The sequence below is a fragment of the Pongo pygmaeus genome, chromosome 13 (genome assembly GCF_028885625.2).
Source record: "Pongo pygmaeus isolate AG05252 chromosome 13, NHGRI_mPonPyg2-v2.0_pri, whole genome shotgun sequence".
NCBI classification, from domain to species: domain Eukaryota; kingdom Metazoa; phylum Chordata; class Mammalia; order Primates; family Hominidae; genus Pongo; species Pongo pygmaeus.
This window is the reverse complement of record NC_072386.2, coordinates 29833864-29849766: the sequence shown is the minus strand read 5'-3', so window position 1 is coordinate 29849766 and position 15903 is coordinate 29833864. Positions and strand designations below refer to the sequence as shown.

Sequence of the window (15903 nt, the reverse complement as noted above, 5' to 3'; positions counted from 1 at the left end):
TTAAGCACATCTCTCCTGGGAATATAAAGAAGCTTTAACTCTGGGACGATTCATATGGCTCTTTCCACACAGTGAGTTCTACTCTTAAAGGAAAAATACTCAATTATGCAAAATTGATAATTCCAAGAGGATAGCCCAGTATTTAATTAGCTATAATATTTGGAGACATAAGGCCATCCTGGTTTTTAATTTTAAGACATCCAATTTATGAAGAAGCTCTTTCAGAGAAAATAAAGTCAATTCAATGCAGAATAAGACCACAAGCTCAAAAAAAAAAAAAAAAAAAAAAAAAAAAAAAGACCACAAGTTGCTTCCTTAGATTCCTATATCTGCAACTATTCCTCTAGAGGAGATAGAGCAAATCAAACCTCTGACAATGTGGAAATCCAGCATGCACTTCATTTTTGTTTATGACACTGGGTCAATCTGACAGAATAGTTTTGTTTTCCCAGTTCTGACTGAATTAAAGAGAGTTGTGTCTACAGCTTATTTTCCCAGAAGTTCCTCTGTATATATAACAGGAAATGCAGGATCGGATCTAGGCAAGGGCTCTTTAAATGTCAGGGCAGTCTTTCCACATTGAACACCCCTGAGAATGCCAACATGTGTGACCATGCTTTTCCTCACTTTGGGCCATGATGAAGAAATGCTATCCCAAGCCAGTGGAGCAGCTGAACTCTTTTCTGTAGCTCAACATGAGAAAAACCAAAAACCTCTGCAGCATGTCTGCCAAGGAACTGCATGGCTGTTGGCAAGGAGACAACAGCCTACACAGAGGGAAGTTGTAAGAATTAGCTCTTCCATGCATGTGCTAGTGGTAACTCCTGTAAAGAAGTTACTAGGGTCTTTGCTCAGGACATCTCACAGTGCTCCCTCTTTGAAGGCCCACGGGAGAAATTCCTCCCAGAACTCAGTACCAAGAAAAGCTTTGCTTCTCCTGAAGACTTAGTTTTGTTGTTGCTTCATTTGGCCTTTTGGATACTATAAATACTTTAACAGATTATATTATCTCTTTGCTTGTAGGAAGCCCTGAGATTTGCAACCCTCTACACTATTGACATTGGACATTATGGCATGCATTCTTACATTTGAACTGTGCCCCTGACTTCATCTTGCTTTTTTACTCTTGTTTTCCCTCAGTTCTGATTTCTTTAACTAATCTTTGTTTTCTTGTATCATATATATTTCTATAAATGGTTTCAAATTATTTTGAGAATGAAAATGGCTATTAATGCATAAATACACACAGTGGATTTTAACCCAAACCCTTTATGACCCTAGTCCTGTAAAAAGACAATGTGGCCTCAGACAGACCTGGGCGGGAATCCTGATTCTGTGGATTTCTAGCTCTGTGACATTGGTTAAGTTGCTCAATAGTTCCCAGTTTCCATTTCTTCCTCTTTAAACTGAGGCTAGTATCATGTACATTGTATAGTAACTGTGAGAATTAAAGAGAATGTATCTAGAGCATTGGCACTTAATAATTGTTAAATTAAACTTATTCTTTATTATTATTAATAGCTATACAGATGGTTACCAAAGAATACTTAGAGACAATGTCTGGCTTATCATGTTGACAGGCTTATGAGCACTAACACTATCTACTCATATACTACATTTCTGTCTAACAAAGACCTACAGTTAAACACTTCCATACTAGCTCAATGTCTCCAAGCCATTCTTTCCAACATGCTAGATTTGTTGCCAGATCCTCTCCCCATTAAGGCTCCCTGTACCATATCCCCTGTCATGGATTGAACTGTGTCTCCCCCAAAAATATACTGAAGTGCTAACCCCCATTACCTATAATGTGGCCTTATTTGGAAACAAAAGTCTTTGCAAATGTAATCAAATTAAGAAGATGTCATACTGGATTAGGGTAGGTACTAAGTGTAACAAGTAGTGTTCTGATAAGAAGGCCATTGGAGGGCCATGTGAAGGGACACACAGATGCATGAAAAATGTCATGTAACTGTGGAGGCAGAGATGATGCAACTAGAAATCAAAGAACACTAAGGACTACGAGCAAGTACCAGAAGCTAGAAGAGGCAAGGAAGTATTCTTGTTTAGAGGCTTTGGCAGAAGCACTATCCTGATGGCACTCCGATTTTGGACTTCCAGACTCTAGGACTATGAGAGAATAAATTTCCATTGTTCTCAGCCACCTAAGTTATGGTGATTTGTTATGGCAACCCTAGGAAATGAATACATCCCAAAACTCCTACAGCCCCAAGTGGCAGAAGTACAGAAACCAGGCGAACTTGCAGTCCAAGTGATGACTGCCAAGAACTCCACACATACATGCCTGGCAGTAAGATGTATTTCATGGGAGGCATATACTAAAATAGTCCAAAGAGTTTGACCATAGTTTTCAATGAATTAATTCTTCTTTCTGAGCTTAAAGAATCACATCAACAGGAGGGCATTAGGCCTAGATCAACACTGGCAAATAGAACTTAACTGAGAATAGCTGGATTACAGTGTTATGTTGAAAATTCTGTGGAGTCATCTGGGCAAAGACGCAGAGACAAAACAAACAAACAAACAAACAAAACGAAAAAACCAGAAAAAACTCATTATCCTTATGCCTGTGACCATCCTCTTCAGTTTCCTCTTCTGCTGTCCACTGTAACATAGCATATTCTCAGGGTTCTGACATAGACCCACTTCATTCCATTCCCCATATATTCTCTTTGGACAGACCCACTGATTCTTATAGTTTTACCACTTACAGCTTCTGTGGATACCTTCAAATCTATCTCTCCTGCCAGCATCAGTCTTCTGCTCTTGTCTAGGCCCATATATCCAACTGCTGGATAGACATCTCCATTTAGCTATCTCAGACAATTCAAAGCAACTTGTCTATAATGGAACTCACCAGTTGCTCCCCTAAGCCTGCTCCTCCTCCCACAGGCTATCTCTCAGTTGGTGGCACAATCATATACCTAACTAGAAAACTGAGTTTCTCCCTAGTCTATTTCCTCCTTCTCACCCCCGCCTCCCATTCCAAATCAATTTCCAAAACTTGCCAACCTTAACTTCTAAGTAATTGTCTTCTTGATACCTGCTATCACTCTCCTAATTCAAACTCTCATCAACTCGTGCCTTTTAAGATTAAGACTGCCTCCAGGAACCTCTGCAAGGGACTGTATTTGTCTTGTTTGCCCTTGTATTCTTGGAATTTAGCATTGTGTCTAACACTGTAGGCAACAGATGATAATGATAACTATCATTTATTGTCCACATTCTATATTTACACAGTTACACAGTTCTATCAAGAGGTAGAATTGGCTGGGTGTGGTGGCTCACACCTGTAATTCCAGCACTTTGGGAGGCCGAGGCAGATTACCTGAGATCAGGAGTTCGAGACCAGCCTGGCCAACATGGTGAAACCCAGTCTCTACTAAAAATACAAAAATTAGCTGGGCGTGGTGGCACACGCCTGTAATCCCAGCTACTCGGGAGGCTGAGGCAGGAGAATTGCTTGAGCCCGGGAGACGGAGGTTGCAGTGAGCAGAGATCATGCCACTGCACTCCAGCCTGGCCGACAGAGCGAGACTCTGTCTCAAAAAAAAAAAAAAAAAAAAGAGGTAGAATTACTGAACTGATCTGATATTCAATTTAGATTAAAATATACTCATAAGATAAAATACTGAAATGCATATCTATTCATTCAATAAATATTTATTGAGTGTACGCTGTGTGCTAAACACCAGGGATAAAATGGAAAATAAAGAAAACAAACAAGTAAGTGAGTATATAAATAACTTAATTTCAGACATGGGAAAAAGTCTAGCATCTCTCAGGAAACCCTTTCCAAGCTTCTTCTCAGGCTACCTGGGGGGAGGGATGTTGGCAGGAAGAAAAGAGGCCTCTCTCCACTTACTCCACCCCCTTGCTCTAGATTATTCCTAGATACCACCCCCAACCTCAGGCATTGTTCAGACACTTAAGAAATCCTTAAATTTGCAGCATGTGAATCCTCTGCCAGGCTAAGTAAGGCCAACTTAAATTATTCTATCATAATACCTTTCTTTGTTCTTCAGAAATGTCAAGAAACCTTATGACCACATGCAAGCTGACGGTAATTAAAAGAAGACACTGTCTTCCTCTCCACAATGCCAACTCCTTTTAAAATGTTTACCCAAGACAAGAGGACATTTCTGTCCATCACCCACTGCACTCTTGTCATTTCTTCCCAATTACAGCCACTCTTGGATGTGATCTAGGAAAAAATCCACATCTATTCACTGAGTAAAGAGAAGGATTATTCTGGTAGGTGACATCCATCTTTCATGTCTGCTAACATCCTCAGAAGTAAAAGCCCCATTCGGGCTCAAAAGGACCCAGAGGAATCAACACTGAAATGAGGATACGGATGGAGGCTGTTCTGGTAATCCTAAAACAGAGAGTAGGTTTTACTGATGGTACACATTTATTTACTGAAAGACTTATTCCATCATGCTACATTTCTTTTAATCAGGGATTCTTTTCTAACAGCTCAAATTATTTCTGGGCGGGAAATTACTATGTGCATAATCTTCAGTTGGGCTGGAAAAGACAACTGGATATTAGTTTGTCCAAAGAGCCCCTCTAAGGTTGAAACAATTAAATGACAGCTACAGGGAGCATCATGTACAAAAAAGCAGCAAAAGGGGGTGGTAGAGAGGAATGGTCTTAGAACTTCTCAGCAGTTTTGCCTATACAGGTTATTACTCAATCAGATTTGAGAACTATAAGAAGTCACACGGCAGTTTTTGATTAAACAAACATTTACTGTGTAAGAGGTGCCACGGATACAAAACTAAGAAAGACACATTTTTCTTCTGGAGGGGAGGATATATGAATCAACCAAGCAATACAAAACTGTGTGATATCACTAGAGTAGAGGTACGAAAGTGCTCATGATCTGACCGGCCTCGGGGAATCCCAAGGAGAATGTACCAGAAGTAGTACAGGACATTAAATGGACACCTAAGTTGCCATCTACCGCTCTGTTAATTCCCTTAATTTTCCCCAACATCTGACTTTGTCCTCCCCATATCCCTACACAAAAGGAACCAAACCACCAAATAACTTTGCTGTCATTAAGACATGGCTTCATTATCATCATTCAGTCACCCAACAAATAATCATTGAGCACCTACTATGGGCCAGGTGCTGTGATAGCCTGGCTCTCTCACAGGCGAGGTCTGGTGAGCCATTTATCCTGGACCTCATATCCATAAAGGGCTAATAATATAGATTTTTAATATCATCTCCAAATGATAACCTATATACAGTCACATAGATAAACTTCTAGGATTCAACCTCAAAGCGTATCACAATTTTTATAATCCTGTATTGGCAATTTAAAAAATATACACCCAAGTCCTCCTACTGCCACCCATGGATATGATCCAGGTCTCTCCTATTCCCTATGGGCATTTAAGGGAAAGCAAACGAGCCAGTTGTTATACCTTCCCTCACAGAACTTATTGCTTAGTAGAGAGAAAGGTATCAAACAAGGACACATACCAAACTGATAACTGTAGTTGCCGCAGGGGAGGAGAGGAGCAGGACATGAGGCTGAGCTGTTAAGCAAAGCTTTCGCTTGCCCTGAAGTGTTTGAATTTTTACCATATGCACATATCCATGGTATTCCCTGAATAGTCATGATCAGTTTCTCTATCAGGGTCATCATTAAGAGAAGAGCCAAGAAAGGGACCAGAAGACAAGCTGGCCCCAAATGAGGCTGACCCCAATGCTGAGGCAGTGAGAAGGAGTGAAACATCAAGTTGCCAGAGGTGACTGCGTTTGTCTGAGGATAAAATAGCTGCACACAACATTGTGATGACCATCCTCTGCATGCCCCATGGGAAGTACTGCTAGGCCTGGACACAAGGCTACCCTTTCGTGGGCTCTCTACTGGGCTCAATCACCTAATGACCCTACAAATGGAACAATGCACATTCAAGAATTGAGTAATATGGATGATCAATGTGTTACTCTCGCCCTGATTCGAAACTTGTCTTTTCATGGAGAGCAATAAATCTTATCAGTAGATGCCAAATGCCCCTCAGCTGAATCACAGCTATATCGTCTAGACTGAAATGTCTCATCTCCATTTTGTCAAATTCTGCCTTGTCCATTACAGTTAACCTCATAATCCACATAAACACCACACAATTCCATAAACAGCAGAGCAGCCCCTGCTAACCAGCCCTCCCTCTGAGGAAAGCCTGAACATGTATAAACGATCTCAAGCCATGCCAGGGAAATAAGAACAGGTATCATGGAAACCATGTTAGCATGTCAGTGCATAGCCTGCTGATGACAAACTGAGCAGTTATGCCAGATAAATTTAGGAGTCAAAATGTTTCCTTATACTGTCATTGTTTTCAATTTTCTGATTATATTTTTGAGATACATTCAATACCTCTGGCTTTACAGACAGAGGTATGACCAGTGACTGATCATTCAATAATGCTTCTAATCAGAGTGATTATATGTGAGTGTACAAGTGTGTGTATGTTTGTGTGTGTCAGTATTATTTTGTTTTAGTATGACAGGTGACCTCTTTGCCGTGTTCACTTGTTAGGGGTATGTGCACATGTAAAGCCAGCATAGAGAAATGCAATCAAATGTAACTCTGCAGGAGGAGGAAGAGTAGCAGAGGAATGGCTGTCTGCTGGGGATGTCACGTCTGAGCTCTGCTGTGAGAGGTCAGTGGGAGCTTGCATGGTGGATAGGGTAGCCAGATAAAATAAAGACACCCAGTTAAATCTGAATTCCAGAAAAACAATGAATGACTTTTTAGTAGGTATGTCCCAAATATTGCATGAGTGTTATATATTTTTATTTGCGAAGACAGGCAATCCTAATGGTGGGAGAGGGACAGATGTGTACGCCAACCATCTTTCCTTCTTTGTCATGAATATTGTCAACATCAGCATCTATTAACGTTTACAGAACATGGGGAATGGAGTCCATGCTCTTGGAGAACCATAAGAATTACTCCTCCTGCCTAAAACACTCAGAAAATGCCTGCTTCTTCAACAATAGCCTCCTCGAGATCATGCACTACAACTTATTCCTCCTTATTCAGGACCTAGGCCAGTGACTGAAATGTCATAGACACAAAAGTACATTTTTAGATAAATGAGAAAATAATATGGAATTATAGTAAAGGGAGGAAATTTGGGGTGAGAGGGCTGAAGATGACAAAACTGTGCATGGCCGAAAATACAGGCAACTTCAAGACGAATGACAATAGCCAAATGTGCAGCCATCTCCAATACCTATAAGCAGAATTGAACAATCTTTTAGCTTGGTTAGTATCACTGAACTGTCTCAAAGTAGTGAAAAGTATACTAAGCACCATGGGCAATTTCAGGGAAGTGGGGGAATGCACTAAATTGGGAGACCAACACTTATACAATTATCTATTTTTTAAAACCCATGGTTAAGGTGGCCAAGGCATTGTAAAAGCAAAATGAGGAACAAGCAGTTCTAATTGGAACAGTTCAAGAAGTTTTAGGTAAAGAAGTTATATGAGGTATGTAAAAAGCTATGGCCCTCAGAGAGGCTTTGCACTTTATAGAATTTGTGTGTGTGTGTGTGTGTGTGTAATTATAAGTATATATACATGTATAAACATGGCTGCAAGAATAGTATATTCCCACATACTGTATGTTATTCATATCAACTGATTGGAACTGAGCCTTAGGGAGAATCCACATTTTCTTTCAAAATACTCTAGAGTAGAAATGTTTAAACAAACAAAGTAGTAATGATCCCATTTCAGATGTATAATAATTTTTCCTTTTTAAATGTATCTTCTTTTAAAAACAGCCTTCTCTTATTAAATAAGAAATACTTGGCCGGGTACAGTGGCTCACGCCTGTAATCCCAGCACTTTGGGAGGCCGAGGCGGTCGGATCATGAGGTCAGGAGGTCGAGACCGTCGTGGCCAACATGGTGAAACTCCGTCTCTACTAAAATACAAAAAAATTAACCAGACATGGTGACGCGTGCCTGTAATCCCAGCTGCTTGGGAGGTTGAGGCAGGAGAATCGCTTGAACCCGGGAGGCAGAGGTTGCAGTGAGCCGAGATCGCGCCACTGCACTCCAGCCTGGAGACAGAGCAAGACTCCGTCTCAAAAAAAAAAAAGAAAAAAAAAAAGACAAAGAAATACTTGCTGACCACAGAAAACTTAAAAAATCTAGGTAAATAAAAATATAAAAATAAAAACCACCCATTATTCTTCCAGTTAGAGATAGTGACTTAAAATTTTCGCATATATATCAAGACATTTTTTCCGTATATATATATGCATATGTCTATATTTAACAAAAGTGGTATCAGCCTCTATATGCAAATATAAGCTTGTTTTTTAAACTACAAAGTTTATCTATCCAAGTGACCAAATATATTCCCACACATAATTTTTAGTGCTTACATATATGTTTTCTACTGACGGCTTACTTAACTAAGTATTTATTGCTGAACATTAAAATTGTTTTCCATTTTTTGCTGTGACAAACTTCCTTACAGCTAAGTCTTTAAGGGCATCATCATTATTTCTGGGGAATCAATTCCTAGAGGAATAATTGCTGAGTCAAATATTATGTACATTTTTAAGGCTTTTGATCCATATCACCACTTTCCTCTCTAGGAAGGCTGTGTCAATTTATAATGCTATATAAAGGGGCCTGTTTCCTTAATGTTTTTCAAATTTGGTCAGCCCAAGAAATCTGCCCATGAAATCAGAATTTATGTAGATAGAACAAATAGAATAATATATATATATATATATTTTCTGTAAGAAACCTTTCCTAAAAGCCAGGATTTTAAGAAATCCCACTTACCCACAATTAGCCTTTGGTGCAGTCAACTGTTTTAGACAAGAATTTTTTAAGCCAACTTTTCAATTAAAGTCTGCCATGTTTGTGGAACTGTGGCTATTTACCATTTTACAATGACTTAATTGCAAATTAATGTATATCTTTTTTTTGAGAAGATATAATAAGCTACCTTTTTAAAATGATAACCCATTTTATTTTCCTGGAGAAAAGAATCCATTTGCTTTAACCATAATCAGAGGAAGGTTATTTGGTCAAACAAAGTAAAAACCATAAACAATAGATAGCCATCATTACCACAGTAACATTGGTCCAGCTAGGAATTCACTTAGCTAAATGGGTGACTTCCTACTCACATACCTCCTCAGTGCACAACAAACACAGGAGCAAACAAAAGCCTTTACAGAATCCAGAACCACCAGGCAAGAAGAAATAATAATCAAGCAATCAAGCAAAAGTTTTAAAATACTGCCTAAACTACACCAAAAAAAAAAAAAAAAAAAAAACAGAGACAAGAAAATGATACTACAAGAGAGAAGTTAATGAGGCAGAAAGATAGTCTCAAATATAAAACCCCTTCCAGGACTTTTAAGAAAGGTATGAGAGGCATATGGAAAGCTAAGTCCAGGATGGATTTAACTGAAGAACAGGATATTTAGAGATTATCAACATTTTCTAATGCAACAGAAAACCAAGCCAACTTAGTCTCCTACTTAGTAAGTGCCATACTAAATTGACCAAATCTATTCTTCATCTTTTTGGAGATCCAGAAAAATCAAAAAGAGAAAATATCCAAATATAGAAGCTTAATTTAACAAAATTGGAAAAACCTAAACTATATTGTGCTCTGGTGACCTAGCAATCAAATAATCACAGTCATTTGGTCAATGTCTATGATTAACTCAATGAGACAGGATGTTTGGCTATAGCACCAGGTACAAAAAATATATTTTCATGAAGGATCACTCCCTCTTATGTAATAGATTTGGATGAGTGAGTGAGTGAGTGAGCGCATGGACTCACAGCTTTTGGCTTTCTGAAATACCCTGCATCAGTCTTGTTATGATGATTCCTTAGTGCTGGGATGGATCATCCAGGCATTTAAGGTAACACGATGGTAATACTTTGCTCATTTTTCAGGGAAAAAAAAAAAAAAGTTATCACTTCCGAAGTCTGCGTAGTCACCCAAAGTAAAAAAAAAAAAAAAAAAAAAAAAAAAAAAAAAAAAAGCCTCAAAGGCAAAGGAAAGGGGCCGCAACCTTGGTAACTGTAAAATGACGAATGAGAAAACTCCTCCTGCTTAAGATATTCAGGTATATAAAGGCACATGAAGGAATACTTAAAACATCATTGTCAAATACACATCTTCTGGATTTTTTAGCTTAAAAAAAAATGAGCACCAAACCTGATATGATTCAAAAGTGTTTGTGGCTTGAGTTCCTTATGGGTATGTTCATTGCTGGCACCCTATCCCTGGACTGTAACTTACTGAACGTTCACCTGAGAAGAGTCACCTGGCAAAATCTGAGACATCTGAGTAGTATGAGCAATTCATTTCCTGTAGAATGTCTACGAGAAAACATAGCTTTTGAGTTGCCCCAAGAGTTTCTGCAATACACCCAACCTATGAAGAGGGACATCAAGAAGGCCTTCTATGAAATGTCCCTACAGGCCTTCAACATCTTCAGCCAACACACCTTCAAATATTGGAAAGAGAGACACCTCAAACAAATCCAAATAGGACTTGATCAGCAAGCAGAGTACCTGAACCAATGCTTGGAGGAAGACGAGAATGAAAACGAAGATATGAAAGAAATGAAAGAGAATGAGATGAAACCCTCAGAAGCCAGGGTCCCCCAGCTGAGCAACCTGGAACTGAGGAGATATTTCAACAGGATAGACAATTTCCTGAAAGAAAAGAAATACAGTGACTGTGCCTGGGAGATTGTCCGAGTGGAAATCAGAAGATGTTTGTACTACTTTTACAAATTTACAGCTCTATTCAGGAGAAAATAAGGTACATTTTTGGAATTAAAATTCCTTTTCCCTCTGAAATCTCTTTCTCCTTCTCCTTCTCCATCTTCTTTTTAAGGATTATTGTGCTATCCTGTAAGCCTGTCCTCAGTTGGATTGGTAGCCTCGGAACATCAGGGACATTCACCTCTCTAAGGAGAGGTAATGCCAACCATCCTCGGGGTGACCAAGAGTCTCCTTAGAAAGTCTTTAAGACATTTTTAAAGGAATAAGATTCCCTCTCCGTCTTCTTCTATTCTCTTCCTCTTTTCTGTGGCCATTTTGAAAGAGCTTTGCTATACCACCTGTGAACTTCACCAAGACAATGGCTAGAGGATGGGGAGCAGAGAATGTTGCAAAATGGTAACATTTCAATGACTTAACTGTTTTGCTGCCAAGGTTGTTTATCCTATGAAAATTCAGCACATTAAAAGAGCTTATACATGCTCCCTAGAGTCAATACTCTTACATTTTCCCCCTCCTGCTCAGGGGAAAAAAGTTGACATTTCTGGCCCATTTCCTTCTCAGCTTGATTTGTTTGAATTGATGCTTGTAGAATGGTATTTCATTACTTTAAGAGTGAAGATCCATAGTGAAAGTGGATGGATGGTTGAATTAGATGACCATTAAGCTTTCATTTAACCTTTGAGAGGCTATGATTCTAATGTAGCACACTCTTCATTCCTGATGTATATTGTTTGATTCCTACATCTAAAGGCATGGAAAATGCTGTGGAAAAGTATGGTACGGTATCTGTCTTTTGCTGTTTTTCATGTGCCTGAAATAAAATGTCCAGAGTCATAATATGGAACAATTTTACATTAGATTTTCCTAGTTAGAAGACTACATTCTGTGAGTTAATTTAACTAGCTATTCTAATAATACATAATACTTTAATATCTTTTATCTTTTTAAAAGTTACTTTGCAGCCAGATTGCCTAGATTATTTACTTTTCTAGTACGGCCCTTCATCTATATTAATTCACCACCTAGCTGACATGGATTTTCTCTTCCTCTCGCACCTCTACCCCATTTCAGAATCATCTACCTTCAAGCAAGAATTAACAGAGATTGTGGCTATGCAAATACACCAAAAAAGGGTGAAACATACCTGAAGTGTACCTGGTTCTGCCCTTGGAAGCCATTTCCTGCTCATGCCACTAACAGCATGCTGACAAACTGTTCAGATTCAAGATTATTCCAAGCTCAGGGCTCAAATGTTATAGCCAAAGAAAGTCTTATGATAAAAGTGAGGCAAATTTCAGCCAAGAAGTTAGAAGAAATGTTTAAAAGAACAAGAACAAACTGTGGATCATGGTATATGCAGGCTATCAGCAGAAGGATCAGACAATAAAATGAGTTAGTGCAAACCATTTAGTAAAAATAACTATCAGCAGAGTTGTTCCAAATTAAAAATAGTACTACAAGCTTGTAAAGGAGTTAGGACACGCAAGCTACTGAGCATAAAATATACACTTGCTATTTTTCATGAATTTCTCTAATAAAGTCTTTGCCTGTTCTCTCTAATAACTTTACTGGCATGATGTAAATTACTTTAGTCATTTATGGTTGCAGTCCTGCCAAGTGTTTGCTATCCTGGAGGAAAGAGAATGACTGAGAAAGCTGAGCGCTTTCAGTTAATATACATTTTCTGAATGTGTGGCAGGGGTACAAGTCAGAACAGTATGCTTTTTTAAAGAGCACATCTAATCAAAAGAAAAAGGATAACATCTCCATTGGAAAAAAGGCAAGGGCACAAACTGACATCATCACAAAGGAAGAAATACTACAGACAATGTGAAAAATGTTTAATCTAACTTGATTTTTAAATGCAAAATAAGATGACAAGATACTCCCATCTTTTTGACAGAAAAGAAAGACAACATAAAATGTGAGTGGGGTGTAAGGTATAAGAGCCTTTGTGCATTACTGGGAAGAAAGTAAACTGGGACCTGTTTTCTACAGGGAAATATGGCAATCTTCAATATTCTAAAGAACGCATCAGCCCCTGTGACCTAGGTATCACGTCTTCAGAAATTTATTCCAAGGAAATAGGTTTATAATATCTCCCCCTTTTACATTCATTTTCACCTATCGATATTTTCTATTCTTTCCTATAATGATTTTTTTGGGAAGATTTTTAATTCTAAAAGAAACTGTACAAGCTTAACTTCCACTATAATTACCGTGTTTTCCTTAGTGGGGTGGGCCAAGACAAGAAATGCTCTTTTACTTTGTTAATGATGCCTTTGGATACTTCTTGAGTAACTTTGGTCTTTTTTGTTGCTTCTGGGTTGCTGCTGCTAAATTTCAAAGGAATCCTTCCTTGGGGATCATTTTCATAATGAAATGTTTGTAAAGTGCCCCGCAGTACTTCAAAGATGTTGCTTTTTTTTCTTTTCCTGGTTGGGAAGGTAAAGAGATATAATATCCAGAAATCACTAGAGAAAGTGCTCTATGTGTCACATTCCTGGCTTAGCAGTCTCACTTCTTTTTTGTTAAATGGAAACTCAAAAGTTCTGTTGAGTTCGCAAAGGGAAAACTCTCAGAGCTGTGCAAAGCCAAGCTTCTGGTATCCACTGACAATATCTGAGTGGGTACATAGATCATAATGTTCCTACAGAAGCCTCCTTCTTCCCCTGGGTTGAGGAGGAATCAAAAGTGTAATTGAGCTTCCTTGGAAGAGGGACTCACTGGGGATCCCACAGGAAAAGCTGGCAACAGCAGGTCAACTGCAAGGCTATGGGGTAGTATAGGTTCTAACAGGTGCACAGTCTCAGTCAGCCTCCCCTCCGAGGCAAGACAACTCGCTGGGCACCATCTGGGGACCCTGCCTTCTCAGAGTAGCTACTTTGCTTTTGCCCCAGTTCTTTAATCAATAATCCACACTAAGAATGAACACAATGTGTAAGCATCTAACTTGTGCAGGGAAACAGGGCCGCCTGCAACCCAACAAGCGCACCCACAGGGGAACTCGGGGCCATCCTAAGCCACTTGTTCTCTGGGACGTGGAAGCAGGAACTGTGCTCTGGCCGTATCTGTGTTGCGTCCTCTGAGTCCTCTTTTTTCTACAATGAAGAAAGGGGACTTGGGATTTAAACTTGGAGCGGTACTCAAAGCCAGAACTCCACGTTCATTCCGGAGTGAACCACCACACCACTATTTCCAGGCAACGTCATAAGGCTTCCTCGTTATTTGCATCTTCGTTCTCTTTTTGGCGACTAGCCTGCCCTTCCGCCCTTGAAAACTTGTGAACCCCAGAATCTCAGCTTTCCGCCTACCAAAGGTGCCCCGATCCCCTCCCACTGCCCTAGCAGCGGCCCAGCCCCAACGCCTTTGGCTAGAGATTGAAATCCTCTGGAACCAACCACTGGACGCTCTGGATTGGGGCGGAACGCGCTTCCACTGTCTCGAAAGCAGCACCTTCTCGGATTTGCGCCTTTGCGGCGCGCCTGGGCTGAGATCTGAGAAATGCGCCCTGGGCCACAGGCAGCAGCGGAGGCGGGGAAGGAACAACTTTCCCTCCGCCCTCTAACCACAAGGGCGGGGTGGGGCAGCCTCGCTGGGGTCGGACTCCTCCACTTTCCCAGCTGGGATCCCCTGCCGGAGCTGGCGTGGGGGCCGGGGAGGGGGACCACAGGGGCTTCCTTCTCTCCCCAAGCCCCGCCAGATGTTGGAAAGGCAAACAATAGGGGAAACGCGGAGAAACAAAAGGCCATTCGCCACGATCTCAGTCGGCTGCGTAGCGAGGTCTCTTCGGGGAGGGTTAGGGGAGAGGGTCAGGAAAGAGCGCGAGGGGGGATCCCGAGAGATTTAGGGTCTCTAGTACTTGCCAGGCAGCAGGGGTCGGCGCTTTACCCTCCCAGCAGGGGTCTGAAGGTGGGAAGGGGCAATCAAAGAAAAGTTGAAGGGTTTTCACCTTCTTCCCCAGTTCAGGGAAAGGGAGGGGCTGGGATTCCAGATGTTTGACACTTGTTGGCCCCAAAGTTAAGCGCGATTTGTACGGCCTTTACACGCTCCCCACCTCCATGAGGCATCGTCAGCCCCGGGGGCGACCTGGCTGACGGTGCAGACTTCCCCTACGCTGCCCCAAGCCAAGACTCCTCCCTCAGGATCAGGACGCCCAAGCGTTGTCCCCCAGCCCAGGCGCACTTTTGTAAAAGTTTGTCTTCCCGCCACCCACAGCCCAACACGCACCCTGCAGGCGTCCGCGGCTGGGGATGGGCTCAGAGTCTTGCATCCCGAAAGAAGGACGATCTTATTGATTTATATCTTTTCAAATCAAGGACACGGATCCCGGGGTGGAAAGTGGGCGACCCTTGTTCCTGCCGGGAAGTGCACACGAGGAGCCGGCCAGAAACCCAGGCGCCGGCAGGGGTCTGAAGAGGACTCCAGCCCCGGAAGCCCGTAGCCGGCCGGCAGAAGACCGGTCCGCCGCCTCCCGCACCTTCTTGCACCCGCGCCCAGGTGCGCCCCACACCTCGCCGCCCGCCCGGGCGAGATCGGGAGCGAGCAGCCACCGGGCTGCGCCGCCTCCCCTAGCTTGGAGCGGGTTCTTACTCACCGTGGGGTTTTACCTCCAGCCCAGGGCCCGGTCGGCTCCCTTCGCCGGGTCAGCTGCAGCTGCAACCAGCGCGAAAGGAAAATGGTGAGCTCGGGGCAGGTGGGGCGTCGCTTGCCAATCCACGCAAGGGACTCTGCCGCCGGTGCGCGAGGTCCCAGCGAGCCAACCGGCGGACGGGCGAGCGCCTGGCTCCAGCTGCAGCCGCCGCCGCTCCGGAGCAGCCCCCACATGCACCCAGCGCGCCGCGCAGCCGGCCGGGGCTCGACTGTCTCGCGGGGACGCCGAGCGGGGACCCCTGGCGGCCGCCTGCGGAATGGCAGCACCGTGGAGAGAAAAGTCGTCTTTGGGATCATCTTCCCTCCGGAAAGAGATGGGACATGACCAGTCTAAGGGGGCTTCCAGCCTCGCAGAAAAGACACTGGGCCAGGGCAGTGAAGAAGGGGTCAGATCAGAAAGGATGACCTCTGGGTCCACAACGGCCA

General features: G+C 42.0%; 2 protein-coding genes across 2 annotated transcripts in view; one reads left to right on the top strand and one right to left on the bottom strand.

The window, feature by feature from the left end:
- MOB3B (MOB kinase activator 3B) overlaps positions 1-15555 on the bottom strand; it is a 200930-nt gene extending 185375 nt beyond the window's left edge. The window contains exon 1 of the mRNA XM_054502244.2: positions 15422-15555. The gene's annotated coding sequence lies outside the window, so the exon portion shown is untranslated. The remainder of the gene's footprint in view (positions 1-15421) is intronic.
- Positions 10191-12387, top strand: IFNK (interferon kappa). The gene is made up of 2 exons (XM_054502245.1): positions 10191-10861; positions 11896-12387. Exon 1 carries the CDS (start codon positions 10237-10239, stop codon positions 10858-10860), a length of 624 nt encoding a protein of 207 aa, XP_054358220.1. The 5' UTR covers positions 10191-10236; the 3' UTR covers position 10861; positions 11896-12387.
- Positions 15556-15903: the final 348 nt, after the last annotated feature.